Below are 14,447 nucleotides of genomic sequence, written 5' to 3'. Positions count from 1 at the left end.
TTGTGGACAATTCAGGCGGCGGTAGGGCTTCTCTTGCATCTGTTGGTGCTCTTTGTTCGAGATGAACGCGCCGCCGGCATTCGAGAGCTTTCTGCTGTTTGAGGGAGAAAAAAAGTGAGTGAGGAGGGAGAGGGAGGGATTGGGGAGGGGGTGATGCCCTGCCTAGAATTCCCTCCCCAAATCCCCCCTCACGGTGGCGCACTGCTGCCTCACAGCGCCAGGGTCCCGGGTTCGATTCCTGGTTTGGGTCATTGTGGAGTCTGCACGTTCTCCCCGTGTCTGCGTGGGTTTCCTCCGGCTGCTCCGGTTTCCTCCCACAGTCTGAAAGACGTGCTGGTTAGGGTGCATAGGCCGTGCTAAATGCTCCCTCAGTGTACCCGAATAGGCACCGGAGTGTGGAGAGGGGGGGGGTGGATTTTCAGAGTAACTTCATTGCAGTGTTAATGTCAGCCTACTTGTGACAATAATAGATAAACTTAACCCTCTCCCCGGACTCCCTCTCAGTTATTGCCCCATCATTTACTCTCAAACATTAGTGATGGAAGGTGTTGTCAAGTGGCAATAATCAGTCCATCGGTGCTGAGTTTGGGTTCTGCTCAGGTCACTCACTCAGTTCCAGACCTCATTACATCCCCTGGATATCTCTCATACACTTTAATATCTCCGTGAGGCAGTGAGTTAATAGTAAGCAAGATGTTTTTTGATTCAGTTTATAGTTATTTTATTCCACAGGCAAAAGGTACAGAACACTGAGTGCAATGAGACACACTCAGTATAAACAGTATAACCTCTGTTTGCAGACGATTAAAAAATAAAGAATAAATGTATTCTAGGCCATTTTGGTAGGGTCTTCACTGAATGTAAAGGTATCTGTTCCTCTGAACCAAACCAGAGTTTTCTGAAACCTGTCTAACTCTGTCTCTGTCCCGATGAGGAGAGTTCCATCAACATGAAAATGCTGGACATTTTCTGAATGAGCTGACCAGGCATTGTTAATGAACATGTCATTCAGTGAAAGAGCAATTACATTTAAATTACCTCTCTGTCTATGGGTGGCCAACCCAAAATGGACTATCTGAAGAAAGTACTTCCTTTCAGGTGAACTTCTGCCCAAAACACACATTCAAATGAAACCAAAAGAGAAAATTCTGTAAAATCTCAGTCGGCCTGGCAGCATCTGTAAGGAGAGAAAAGAGCTGACATTTCGAGTCCAGGTGACCCTTTGTCAAAGCTAAAAGACATAGAAAGTGGGAGCTATTTATACTGCAGGAGGAGGGAATGAAAGATGAGTCATAGCCACAGAAACCAAGGGAAAAGGCAGTCCATATAGCGGCACAGTGGTTAGTACTGCTGCCTCACAGCGCCAGGGATCTGGGTTCAATTCCCGACTTGGTTCACTGTCTATGTGGAGTTTGCACGTTCTCCCCTAGTCTGCATGGGTCTCTTCCGGGTGCTCCGGTTTTCTCCCACAGTCTGAAAGATGTGCTGGTTAGGTGCATTGACCCGAACAGGCGCCAGAGTGTGGAGTGTGGCCTTACTTGTGACTAATAAATAAACATTAAACTTTTAGAGTCTTCCAGGAATGCCTAATTTGCCTTTATACATTTGAATGGGTTGTGCCCGAGTTGTATAATCACAGAATTGTAAAGCACGGCTCAGTATCAGAGCTCCCCGTCAATGTGCCTTTGAAAGAGTTTTGCCAGCTAATTTCCTACTCGGATCGTGTTTCCTTTAATAACATTCTTTTGCTGGCTTGAATTCTGCTGTCTATCTGCTGTTGCTCCAGTAGATATTGTGTATGCAGGTATTCTCTGTTTGATGAAGTGGTTTCATACTACTGTCAACTTCCCTTCTCTCTCTAGAATTACAATAATAAAAGACACAAAAGTACCAAATGCCTGCCTGTTCACCATTAACAAGGAGGACCACACCCTGGGTAACACCATCAGATCGTAAGTGTACAACTTCAAGGCTGTTCCTTCTCTTCTGTAGGGGCAGCTGCAATGCTCAGATATGGTTCCACATGTGATTGTCCTGATCTCTTTGGCTTGGTTACTATTGCACAATAATGGTCTTTCATTTTCCCAGACACTTTCTGTACCTTCTTGCTTAATTGTTTCTTCAAACTGAACGGGTAGCAATGGGACTTTGGCTGGTTGGGACTGATATCACAAGATGTAAACTCACCTTCACCATTACAAACCCCCTCACCCCTGCGACAACCAAAGAGAGGCCCCAAACTGGATCGCACACCAGCAAACCCCCCCACTCATCCGATTCACAGAGAAACCTCCCCCCCCCCCGCCCCCCCTCAACCCATCACCTTCCCTGTCACAGAGCTGCCTCAGTCAAGGAAAGACCTCGATCCTGTCAACTCTGAACAAAACCTTTGCAACTCTGTAAGACTGTTAGTGTACCATGTATTATTGCAAGTTATAACACGTCATAGCCTAAGAAAGCATGACTGTGAAAAAACACATCTTCAAATTTTAAAATATCCACTGTGTAGAACAAGTCTCTGTTAGATAGGCAGTTTATTCATGAATATTTGCTGCTTCATGTGTATGTGTATATATATATATACCAGTGAATGCATCTTCTAATATACTGATTACATTCATAGTCTGTATAAAAGCTGCATTATTTAAAATTACTTCACATAAAGATTTTAATACTTTTTATACAGGGCTAAAATGTATTTTAGCCCTGTATAAAACAGTTGTTAACTGTACCTGACCATTAGTGAGGTTTGAACCCTTGGTGTCTTAGCCTGTATACCGCCCCCCATCAAAAGTTGGCAGTGATCTCCTCCCGCAGCCCTCACTCTCTCACATCCTTAACTAGATGAGAAAGTGGTTCATACCTGAATTAATTTTTGTTTCTCTCCCGAAAACAAACTGAAAATCTGTGTCAGTTGCCAATGTTGATTGGTCTTCCATTCTATGCATTTTTTTTGATGTGAACAAGAACAAAAGCATTAATTATTTTTTAATTAATACTCACTTTGTACACCGAGCGAACTTTGCAAACACGGTGAACCATGCACGTGGCTCACTGTCCCCTTGGAATCCTCTGCAGAACAAATGGATGTTGTAGCACACGGGAGTCCAGGCCACCTGTGTGTGGAGGCTTCCCAGTGCCAGAGAGCAACATATACCAGGGGACATCATCTCAGGACAAGGGGCAGCCCACTTCAGACAGAGATGAGGAAGAATTTCTTCAGTCAGAGGGTGGTGAATCTTTGGAATTCTCTACCCCAGAGTTCAAACATTAACACTAATGACATCAAGGGATGTGGGGATAGTGCAGGAAAGTGGTGTTGAGGTAGATGATCAGCCATGATCTAACTGAATGGCGGAGCAGCCTCAATGGGCCAAATGGCCTACTCCTGCTCCTGTGTATACCAGTGTGGTTTATGTTCCACACTAACGAACAATATCAATGATTTATGTTCCACACTAATGAACAGTATCAATATGGTCAGTAGTTTATTCTGTAAATCAGCAGGCTGAAACAATGTATGTTTCAGACTTGCCTGTTTTTGGCAGTGCTGATGGTCAAGTGTTAGAATCTGAGGGATTTTAAGGGAAAGTTGCTGTTGTCCACATGACATCCTGTTCTGATGAGCTGCTTTATTTTACAGGCAGCTGCTGAAAGATCCTCAGGTTTTATTTGCAGGTTACAAGGTACCCCATCCTCTCGAACATAAAATTGTTATCCGTGTGCAGACCACGCCTGACTACAGTCCTCAGGAAGCCTTTACTAACGCCATCACTGATCTGATCAGTGAACTGTCGCTGCTGGAGGAACGCTTCCGAGTAAGTTCCTGTTTGGATATTGATGTACTGCTGCTGACAAAACTTAATTCATCTCAATCGAGATTAAAATGCTTTTTTGGATATGTTTGACTTGTCATTGTGCAGATATGGTCATGCATTGTCCTTTCATCCCTGTGTGAATGAGTCCCTAGGTGTCATGTGTTTAAAGTTTATTTATTAGTGTCACAAGTAGGCTTACATTAACACTGAAATGAAGTTATTGTGAAAATCCCGTAGTCGCCACACTCCGGCACCTGTTTGGGTACACTGAGGGAGAATTTAGCACGGCCAATCCACCTAACCAGCATGTCTTTCGGACTGTGGGAGGAAATCGGAGCACCCGGAGGAAACCCACGCAGACACGGGGAGAACGTGCAGACTCGGCACAGACAGTGACCCAAGCCAGGAATCGAACCAGGTTCCTGGCGCTGTGAGGCAGCAGTGCTAACCACTGTGCCACCCACGTGAATGTGTGTGTAAAGACAGGAATCTTCACATTGCCATAGTCAGCCTCACTTGGGCATCTCAGGATGTGGAAGAACCCGTTGCACTAGATGTGCTCTTTAAAATGTAGGGATAGTGCTCACCATTCAATAAAGGGAGTTTACCAGCTTTTTTACTTGACCTGAAAATGTCATAACCATGCCCCTTAATCTTGTCATTTCCCACCCCCATGGTCTTGACTGCCACTGATGTTACATTTCACCATTTGCTTGCAACAACTGAATTCTGATGAAGCCATCAGTCTGTGATACATTCTGTTTCTGCCCCCACAGATGCTGCCAGACCTGCTGAGTGTTTCCAGCATTTTCTGTTTTTAATTACTGCCTACATCCCCCTACCCTTCTAAGATTTCTTTCTAAGACTTCTCTAAGACCCGTCATAACCTCACACACCTCTGCATCTGCCAGGGGAATAAATCCTAACTCAGAAACAATTACACTTCTAAACTCTTTAACTATTTAACTTTTAGTATTCAATTTGTCAGAACAGGTAGAAATAGGAGTCATGCATTCAGCCTCCTGAGCCTGATCTCCATCAATGTGGATCATGGCTGATCTTTGGCACAACTCCATTCACCCGTTTGCTCCAAGCCTTTCAATACATGTCCTTAGCTAACAAAAGTCAATTGAACTGTCTTAAGTTTTATAGGTCAAGCATCCAGTTGATTTTGTGGAGACAATGAAAACTTTCCATATTTCTACCACCCCCTGGGTGTAAACAGCTTCCTGATGTCACTCCTGATTAGACAAATTTAATCTTAGATAATACACCCTTATTCCCAAAAGCTGTTCACTTTCTTTTAATTTACATAACCTGCCCTCATCACTTAATCCTTCATAATTCTGGAAAATCTGAGGTGCCCCTACCCAGACCAACATCCTCACTTTATAAGGTGCACAGAAATGATGCAGGCTCTGGCCATGGCTCTACTGCCGAAGTGTTAACCTCTCCCGTCCCAGTGAAGCCATCTCAGGATCTTATATTTTTCAATAAGATCACCTCTCTTCCTTCTAAACTCCAACGTGTATCGGCACAACCTGCTCATCTTTTCCTCAATAGACAACCCATTTCTCCCAGGAATCAACCTAGTGAACCTCCTCTGAATTGCTTCCAAGGCAGTTAAATCCCTCCTTGAGTAAGGAGACCAAAACTGTACACAATGCTCTAGATGCAATCTCATCAATGCCCTGTGCAGCCGTAGCAAGAATTCCATACATTTATAATCCATCCCCCTTATAATGAAGTTTAACTTTTAATTTGCCTTCCTAATTTCTTGCTGTGCCTACATACTGAGTTTATGATTCATATACAGGGGGATATACCAGATTTCCCTGTGCCATTGTACCATTCCATTTTCTCCATTTAAATATCCTACTTTTCTATTCTGCCTGCCAAAGTGGACAACCTAACATTTTTCCACTTTTTGCCTACTTAATCTATCTATATCATTTTGCAGACTGTTTGTATCCTCTTCACAACTTGCTTTCTACATGTTTGTGTATCACCAGCAAATTTGACTGCAATACTTTTATTGTATTGCCCCTTAATCCAAGTCATTAATGTGAATCCTAATTGGTTGAGGTTCCAGCACTGATCCCTTCCGCACTCCACTAGTTAGTTTCAAACCTGAAGATTACCCATTATCTGGACTGTCTTCCGTTAGTCAATCCTCAATCCCTGCTAATATTTCACTCTCAGCACCACAAGCTGTTATCTTGTACAGTAACCTTGTAAGTGGCACTTATTTATTGCCTTTTGGAAATCCAAATGTGCATCAACTGGTTCCCCTTTATCCACATCCTCAGAGCTTTATAAATTTATCAAACACGACTTCCCTTTCACAAAACCATGTTGACTCTGCCTGATTGTTTTATGATTTTCTAAATGCCCTGCTACTACCTCCTTAATAATGGGTTCTAGAATTTTCCCAAAGACTAACTAGCCTCTCGTTTCCTGTGTCCAGTCTCCCTCTTTACTTGAATTAGGTGTTGCATTTGCAGTTTTCCAATCCACTGAGACCTTTCCAGAATCTGGAGAATTTTGGAAGATTGCAGCCAATGGACAGTCTCTGAGCCACTTCTTTTAGGATATAAGCCATCAGGTTCAGGGTACTCGACAGCCTTTAGTTCTTTGTTTTCCCAGTACTTTTCCTCTGGTGATTGTGATTGTTTTAAGTTCCTCCCTCCCTTTTGCCTCTTGATTTTCTACTATTTTTGGGATGTTTTCTATGCCTGCTGTGAAGACAGATATAAAATACTTGTTCAATGCTTCTGCCATTTCCTTGTTTCCTATTAATTCCCCAGTTTCACCCTCTTGGGCACCAACACTCTCTTTAGCAACTCTTTTTGTTTTTGTATACTTCTAGAAACTTCTTCAGAGTTTTCTCACTTTCTCCAATTTCTCCTTCATTATTCCTTGTTAACCTTTCTGTCTTCATGCCGCCAACACGTCATTCTCATGGACATGGTGACCATTTGTTCAGCTGTCTCATTCTGACCCAAACCAGACTTCCCTCCAGGCTTCCTCCTGCCTTATTCTACTCTGAACCTGTGTCTCTGTCCTTATTGCCTTCTCCAAGTTTACCTCTGAGTTCCACCTCCTACTCCCATAACTTAATTTCCACTAAGCTATTGACCACCCTCACCACCCCTCCCCCCAACTCTTATCTGCCCCCTCCCCCATATTAACATTGAAAACCACTGTCTCCTTTTTAATCCAGTTCAAAATTGCCAGTCACTTCCTTCAAGACATCTGCCTCCCGACCCTCCGTTCTTCCTACAACCCCGTTTCCAACTTTCCAAAACTTCTTGAACATGCCGTCACTTCTTAAATTCATGTCTTTCTTGTAATTCCTGCCCTACCACAGCACTCAAATGATCTGACAAGATCAGAAATTATTGTGGCAGCTCTTGTTATCCTGTACATTGTCCCATACCAATTCCACTGCTCTGTTGTTCAGCTCAGTAGGGCTGCCCTACCCCCCAAATTTCACTCTTATCTGTCTCAATTATAGCCTAGAGCATTACTTCCAAAAATGGCTCATCTTTCAGTACTCCACTGTGGCGGGTTCTTGAAGTCACCATATTGCCTCGATGTCAGGGCGAAGATGTGCATTTCTCCTTGGAGGTAGAGGTGGTCAGTCTTTGTTAATTGGCACTGACTGGCATTGTCAGAAACAATAGTGCAAGTTATAGCCTTGGCTCAGATTAGAAAGGGATTCAGAAATTCACCATACCACAGTTGCTACTGTGATTCTGTCATCTTTAATGGCTTCAACAAAGTGGATATGTTGTCTTTGATAGCAGTTTGACATGACTTGTACCATTTGTGACCAAACAGGTTTCTAGTACTAATCTGTTGAGTTTTTCTTCTGTGGTAAATTCTGGACAGATTGTTGTATCAGATTTTTTTTGTCCTATCTAAGCACTATTAAACTTTCATTAACTATTGATCAAGATAACAGGTAGTTTTATGGGATTTTTATTTGGATTGTTAAATAATAGAAATGAGGTATAGATTTGTGGGCTTAATTTAATGTTTCTATATAAGGAAGGATAAACCTATAATTAGATTCATGCTAGACATAGGTGTTTGGTTTCAGATAAAACTGTGCTTCTATTGGGCTTAGAGAGTTACAGCATTAAAAGTAAACAAGCTGGGAGAAGCATAAAATTGTTACTGAGTAACCAGGTGCACCTTTAGGATAGGAATGCTTTGGGTTTAGTTTGAACTAATTTCATAGCAGTTGGTGTTAGAAGGCTAGAGAGGGAACATCTCTCTCAGCTTTGCTAGAAGCCATACCAGAGTAATGATTAAAAAAACAAGTGTAGGAAACTTAAAGAACAGCTAGTTAAGGAAACTAGAGAAATGAAGAAAAGTTTCCAAAGTCTGAAATTAAAGGAACAAAGAGGAACTGCTTTTGGGAACAGGATATGGTTTATGGAAAGTAAAGACAGAACTGGGGAGAGAAGAGCTGATGAGGTTGGCTATAGACAAGCTACATTAAGGTTTGTGGAACTTCAGTACAGCCTTTGGAAAGGGAGTTGAAATAACTGGAAATCGGTGGCTGGATCTCAGAATTTGTGTAAAAGAATTTAAGACAAAGGAAACCTGAAAGGAGATGGAGAGTCTGCTGCTGGGTTACTTTCTATAAACTATAGCAGAAGCTTTGTTTCAAAGGGTGGTTGGAAAACCTGATTCTTAATGCAAAAAGCTGATGGAAAGCTGATAGTTTGAAATAATTTTAAAGTATGTTTTTTTGGGAGTGGAGTTTGGAAATGCTCGTGATAATCATCTGGGGGGAAGAAATCCACAAAACATCCGTTGAGTGGCATTGGCCATTTGAAATCTATACATTTGTGAAGCTAAGTGAGGAGTAAAGGTGTATTCTATCCTCGTCAAAACAATTAGGGATCCTGTGACTGTTCCTCCACATTTTCTAAAAATAAAGTAAAAGTTATGCTCTTGAGCGAGGGTTGCATTCTGGAATCTTCCTGTCCAGCAGTAACACCAACTTGGATCATAACACTGTGCAGAAGGGTCTATTGAATTGTACATTTCTCTTCTGTTGAACTTTTCAATGTTGTTATCCTGACCAGTTTGTTTATAATGCAATCATTCTTTTCCCATGTACACTAGACAATTTTATTACATTGACCATGGTTCATTGGAAAGTGCAGTGTGATTCCTAATATCACCTTTCAGGCTCCCGCTGAAATTCCTGGTTTGTTATGATCTGGGAATAGAGGGAGCTGCAGCTGTCCTCCCTCCGAACCCACAGAAGGGAACAAAGGAAAATGTGTTCGTTATTACTATCCATGGACTCTGGCTGGAAGAATGAGTTGTACCCAATTAAATATCAATAATCTAAAAGTGTCTGATTGCGCACTGTCCTCAGAAGAAATTCAGAATGTTTTTTGCCTTTGATTTGGTTCCATGCTAATCTTTGTCTTGTTTAGAAAGGACAATGTTTGGAAATGATGATCCCCACTTTATTGCAATGATAAATGCTTGGAGCAAAAACCAAAAAAAAAATTATTTTCTATTCCAGGTTGCCATCAAAGATAAACAAGAAGGAATTGAATGAACAGTTGCCATTTCTTGAATATTGTGGCAGAAGATGTATTTTTAGTTCAGAATCTTTTTTTTCAAATATTGAATCATTGTTTCATGTCTTACTGTGTAGATAAAATAAACGTCTGTCTTTAAATATCAGAATTTGGTATAGTGATTATTTGGAAGCAGTTCTGACCATGATACCCATTGGCCAGGGACTTTTTCAAATAGCTTTCCTCATTCTGACATCATTAACCTCCAAGAAATGCGGTGACCTGGGAAGGGCAGAACACCAGGTTATCAGTTTTCAGGGTACATGTTGACCAATGCTACGCCCAGTCTGATAGCCAAGATCATCAAAGAATGGAGAAGAGGTCTTTCCTCACAGGATTTCCACGTTTTATAAAAAGTTGGATGACAGCAGCCTGTAGTTTTGAAACATGGCAGTAGTTTTTACACTCTCAAGTCCAAAGATTTCAGAGCATCTGGTGGATAACTGGTTTAACCATTCTGCATCAAATATATCTCGACCACAAGTAGATCTGTTAAGTGTTCATTACTCCACAGGTCACCCTGGCAAGCGAAGCTTGCAGAAAACTATACATATTGCCATGTTACAGCACTATATAACTTAAACTTTTTTCCTTGATCTTTCAGAGACAGTGAACTACTAGGGGAAACAGGTCACAATCTTGCTTTCCACATTGAAGTTCAAATCATTAATATATTTAACAGCAAGGACCCCAACACTAATCAGTCCTGTGGAACACTACTAGAAACTGCTTTCCATATGCAAAATCATCCATCGACCACTGCCCTTCCTGTTGCTGAGTCAATTTTGTATCAAGCTCACCACTTTCCCCTACATCCAGTAGTCTGCCATGTCTTGTCAAATGTCTTCCTAAAATCAATGTAGACAGCATGCACTGCATTACCTGCATCAATCTTGTTACTTCCTCAGTCAGTAATTGATACTTAATCTAACAAAACCGTGCTATCCCTGAGCAATTCATGCCTAAGTGACAGTTTATCTAGTCTTTCAAAATTGATTCCAATAATTTGCTCACCACTGAAGTCAGACTGGTTGGCATATTTTCTGGCCTATCCCTTGCACCCTTTTTAAAATATGGTACAATATTTGCAGACCACCAATCCTCTGGTACATCACATGTATCTAGTGTAGATCGGAAAATAATCCTCAGAGCATTTGCTATGTCCTCTCTGGCTTCTTCTAACAATCCATCTGGCCCTAGTGATTTATCCACCTTCAAATATCAGTCCCTCCAGTATTTCTTGCATAATGCTAACTGTACCTAATATTTCACATCACTAACTAGACTGCATCATCACTAAGTGAAGACAAAGTACTCATTGAGAACCCTGCCCACATCTTCTGCATCAACGATAAGTTACTATGTACATTTGATAGACCTTATCCTTTCCTTAGTTATTCTCTTGCTCTAATGCACCAGTAAACATTGTGGGTTTTCTTTGATTTTACCTGACAATTTTTCTTGGGGTATCCTCTTTCCTTTCCTAATTTCCTTTTTTGACCTCACTTCAAGAAAAATTGACTAGGGCAGGTCAGTGGATATTATATATGTGGACTTCAGTAAAGCCTTCGTTAAGGTTCCTCATGGCAGGCTAATACAGAAGGTGAAGTCAAATGGGATCCAAGGTAAATTTGCAAAAGTTGGGGGAGTAGCGGATCGTGAGGAGGATTGTCAGAGGATAGAGCAGGATATAAATTGGCTGGAGGCCTGGGTCAAAAGATGGCAGATGGAATTTAACCCTGACATATGTGAGGTGATGTGATTTGGAAGGTCTACTGCAGAAGGAAAGTATATAGTAAATGGTAGAGCCCTTAGAAATATTAGCATAGAGATATCTAGGTGTCCAGATCCACAGTTCTCTGAAGGTGGACAAGATGGTCAGTAGGCAATGGACATGCTGGCCTTCATCGGTTGGGGTGTTGAGTATAGGAATTGGAAAATTATGTTGCAGCTGTATAAAACTTTGGTTAGGCCACATTTGGAATATTGTGTATAATTCTGGTCGCCACACTACCAGAAGGATGTTGATGCATTGAAAAAGGTACAGAAGAGATTTACCAGGATGTTGCCTGGTTTGGAGGATATGGACTATGAAGAAAGGTTGAACAAACTTGGATTGTTTTCATTGGAGCATTGGAGGATGAGGGGGACCGGATAGAGGTTTACAAGATTATGACAGGCTTGGATAGGGTGGATGGTCAGTTACTCAGGGACAAAGTTTAAAAGAGATGCAAGGGGCAAGTTTTTCACATGAAGGTGGTGAATGCCTGGAACGCGCTGCCCGAGGTGGTGGTGGAAGCAGATTCTATAACAATTTAAGAGGCATCTGGATAGATAGATACATAAATAGAGGGATATGGACCACAGAGGCAAGAAAATATTTGATTAGCGAGGCATCTGTCGGCACAGACTTGGTGGGCCGAAGGGCCTGTTCCTGTGCTGTACTGTTTTTGTTCCTGAACTTTCTAGACTCCTGTCAACATGTGAAAATATTTAGCTTTTTGTGACTGTCATAAGCTTGCTTTTTTTCTGCTGCTGAATAAGCAGGTGGATCTAGATTTGGCGATATGTGTTTTGTGCCTATAGAATCTCACTTTCAAATGCCTCCCACAAATTTGACACTATCCACCTGTTCATGACATTTTAGCCATGATCTTGAATCAAGTTTCTTTGGGCCCCCACACTTTCATTTTCTTATGAAGGAGGAAATTTTCCAGAAAACCATATTTGTATCATCAAACATATTTTTATTGGACTAATTGGCACCACTCATAACGGGCCAACAATGCAGAGGGGCACCCCCGGATGGATATTCAATCGGGTCTCCCCCTGCACAGCTGAGAGACTCACGAATTTCAGAAACTACGGAAGATCCCTAATCTGCCTAGCAACAGCACGTAGCTGCATTTTTTTTCCTGAAGAAGGGGCTCAGAGCCTCGAAAGCTTGTGTGGCTTTTGCTACCAAATAAACCTGTTGGACTTTAACCTGGTGTTGTTAAACTTCTTACTGTTTTTTAAACTGGCCAAGGCAGACATAAAAATCTGATAAACTAAGAGATAAGGATAAAAGGTTAAGAATGAAGTACCCCAGACACCCAACAGGACAGGATGACATTAACACTCAATCTCACAAGCAGGAAACACAGACACGGAACAATAGGATCAATTTAAATAAGAGGACACATAGAGATGGTAATGGAAAACGCATTTAGACACCGGGGCAGGACCAAGTAATCCCATTAACACGAACACACACCATACAAATGCTAATCCATGAAACTTCCTAGGGACTTTTGAATCTTGCCTAAGTTTTTAAATTGAAACAGAAGTCCGCACTAAAGAGGTACGGGTCAGAACGACCGCGTGGAAAAAGGTAAGTAACTTTTAACTTTAATAGGAGTAAAGGACCAGAGGTAAAGATAACAGGTTTTGGGCTATTTGATAACAGGAATTAAGACTAATATAAAGATAAGTACCGCATGCAGAACTAATTGGTGTAACTAACCCAGGATTGTAAATGAAACCACTGTCTGTGCCAAGGCAATAGGACAAGGGAGTGCTTGACTCAAGGTGCCCTACCCTAAACTGGACGTTAAGAGGAGAAATCTCCCACGCTAAGGTTGGGTTTTGAAGCGGGCGCTAAGAGGCACAGGCACTCAGGGTGCAAGGCACGGACAGTGTAAATCGGGTAACAACACTGACTCTGAAGGGACGAACAACCTCAGAGTCGATACAGTTACTAACTATAACAGGGGCTTTGATAACAGAATACATGTGTGTAAGTGTTGAGGAAAAGGGGACCCGATCCATCCTGACCAAGAGACACGACGACGGAGGATCCATTAGGGACCCGGGCGGAGTTTGATAACCTTGTTCGTCTGTAGGGAACACCACAGCCCATAGCAGGATACCCGGTTTTGGGGTAACGGATCAACCCTGCTAGTGGGGGTGGTGGCCGAGCGGGAGGCGTTGTACTTAGAGGGGCTGGGAACAGGGGCGGACAAACCCACTAAACAACCAGCACACATCCCAATAAGACAACACGAAATAGTCCAAGCGTGAGGTGTCAGGAATAGTTGGGGGAGCCCAGGGGAAAGAGACCCACTGGAACCTCACTACGAGGCCCTACAGCAATACAGACGGTGCTGGGGCAGTATCAGTGACAGGAGATAAGGGAGAGAGTTGAGGCACTTTTACTGTAGCAGCCAGCATACGGGGGTTGCAGGACTGCTAGACAGAAAAATGGCAGACCACGTTGTTAAGGGAGAAACTGCAGTAGCTCTCATTTTGAAGTATCTGTTAGCCAGAGAAGCGATTGTTGCAAAGATGAAACGGAACGGGTGGAACGCATCACAAACTTTAGAAGATCAAAGAAAGTGGGTAGACGGAGTTAAACGGGACAAAACAAAAGTAATGGGAGTAATATTAGTGACCCAGTTAGCTGGACTAATTGAGGAAGTAAATGCCTCAATGGAGGAGAGACACAAAGAGACAGAACAAATTAAAGTATTACAGGAGAGAGTGAGGGAATTAGAACACAGAAGCCACACTGCGGAGATAACGCAGAGATCAGAGGAAACGGACCCTCGGCGCCCATACGAGTCAGTGCAGAAACATACAACCGCTCCAGCATCAGAAGAAAACGTAGAAAATTATAATCTAGCGCCAGTCACGAGAGGAGGGACGTTAGCACAACCAAAGGCAACCTATAAGCCTTTTACGCCAGGGGAAAGGCAGCAGATGGATAGGAGAGATCTTAGTTTTTGTATTTCAGTGTGTTTGTGAGATCTGGTAGCTTGTCGAATGTAGGTGGTTGTTGTTGTAATTAGATTGAGAGCGGGGAGCTCTTTGTTCCTGTGGAATGTTTGCTACAGGCAGTGGGTGCAGTACATTGCACCTTGGTTTAGCCTCAGGGGGCTGGGAGAGTGTTAAAACTGTTAAAGATTAAAGTGATAGGATTTCTTGAATTTACTTTTGCTTTGAGTTAATTACAGTTTGGAAGAAAGAAGAATAAAAG

At 42.3% G+C, this 14,447-nt stretch overlaps 1 protein-coding gene across 1 annotated transcript; it reads left to right on the top strand.

Moving 5' to 3' along the window:
• On the top strand, positions 1 to 9,553 carry polr2j (RNA polymerase II subunit J). Its single transcript, XM_078225113.1, has 4 exons — positions 1 to 114; positions 1,863 to 1,952; positions 3,644 to 3,818; positions 9,373 to 9,553. Exons 1-4 carry the CDS (start codon positions 62 to 64, stop codon positions 9,406 to 9,408), a joined length of 354 nt encoding a protein of 117 aa, XP_078081239.1. The 5' UTR covers positions 1 to 61; the 3' UTR covers positions 9,409 to 9,553.
• Positions 9,554 to 14,447: the final 4,894 nt, after the last annotated feature.

Source organism: Mustelus asterias, chromosome 12 (assembly GCF_964213995.1).
Source record: "Mustelus asterias chromosome 12, sMusAst1.hap1.1, whole genome shotgun sequence".
NCBI lineage: Eukaryota > Metazoa > Chordata > Chondrichthyes > Carcharhiniformes > Triakidae > Mustelus > Mustelus asterias.
Note: the sequence above shows the minus strand (reverse complement) of the source record. Positions and strands in the feature narration are given on the sequence as shown.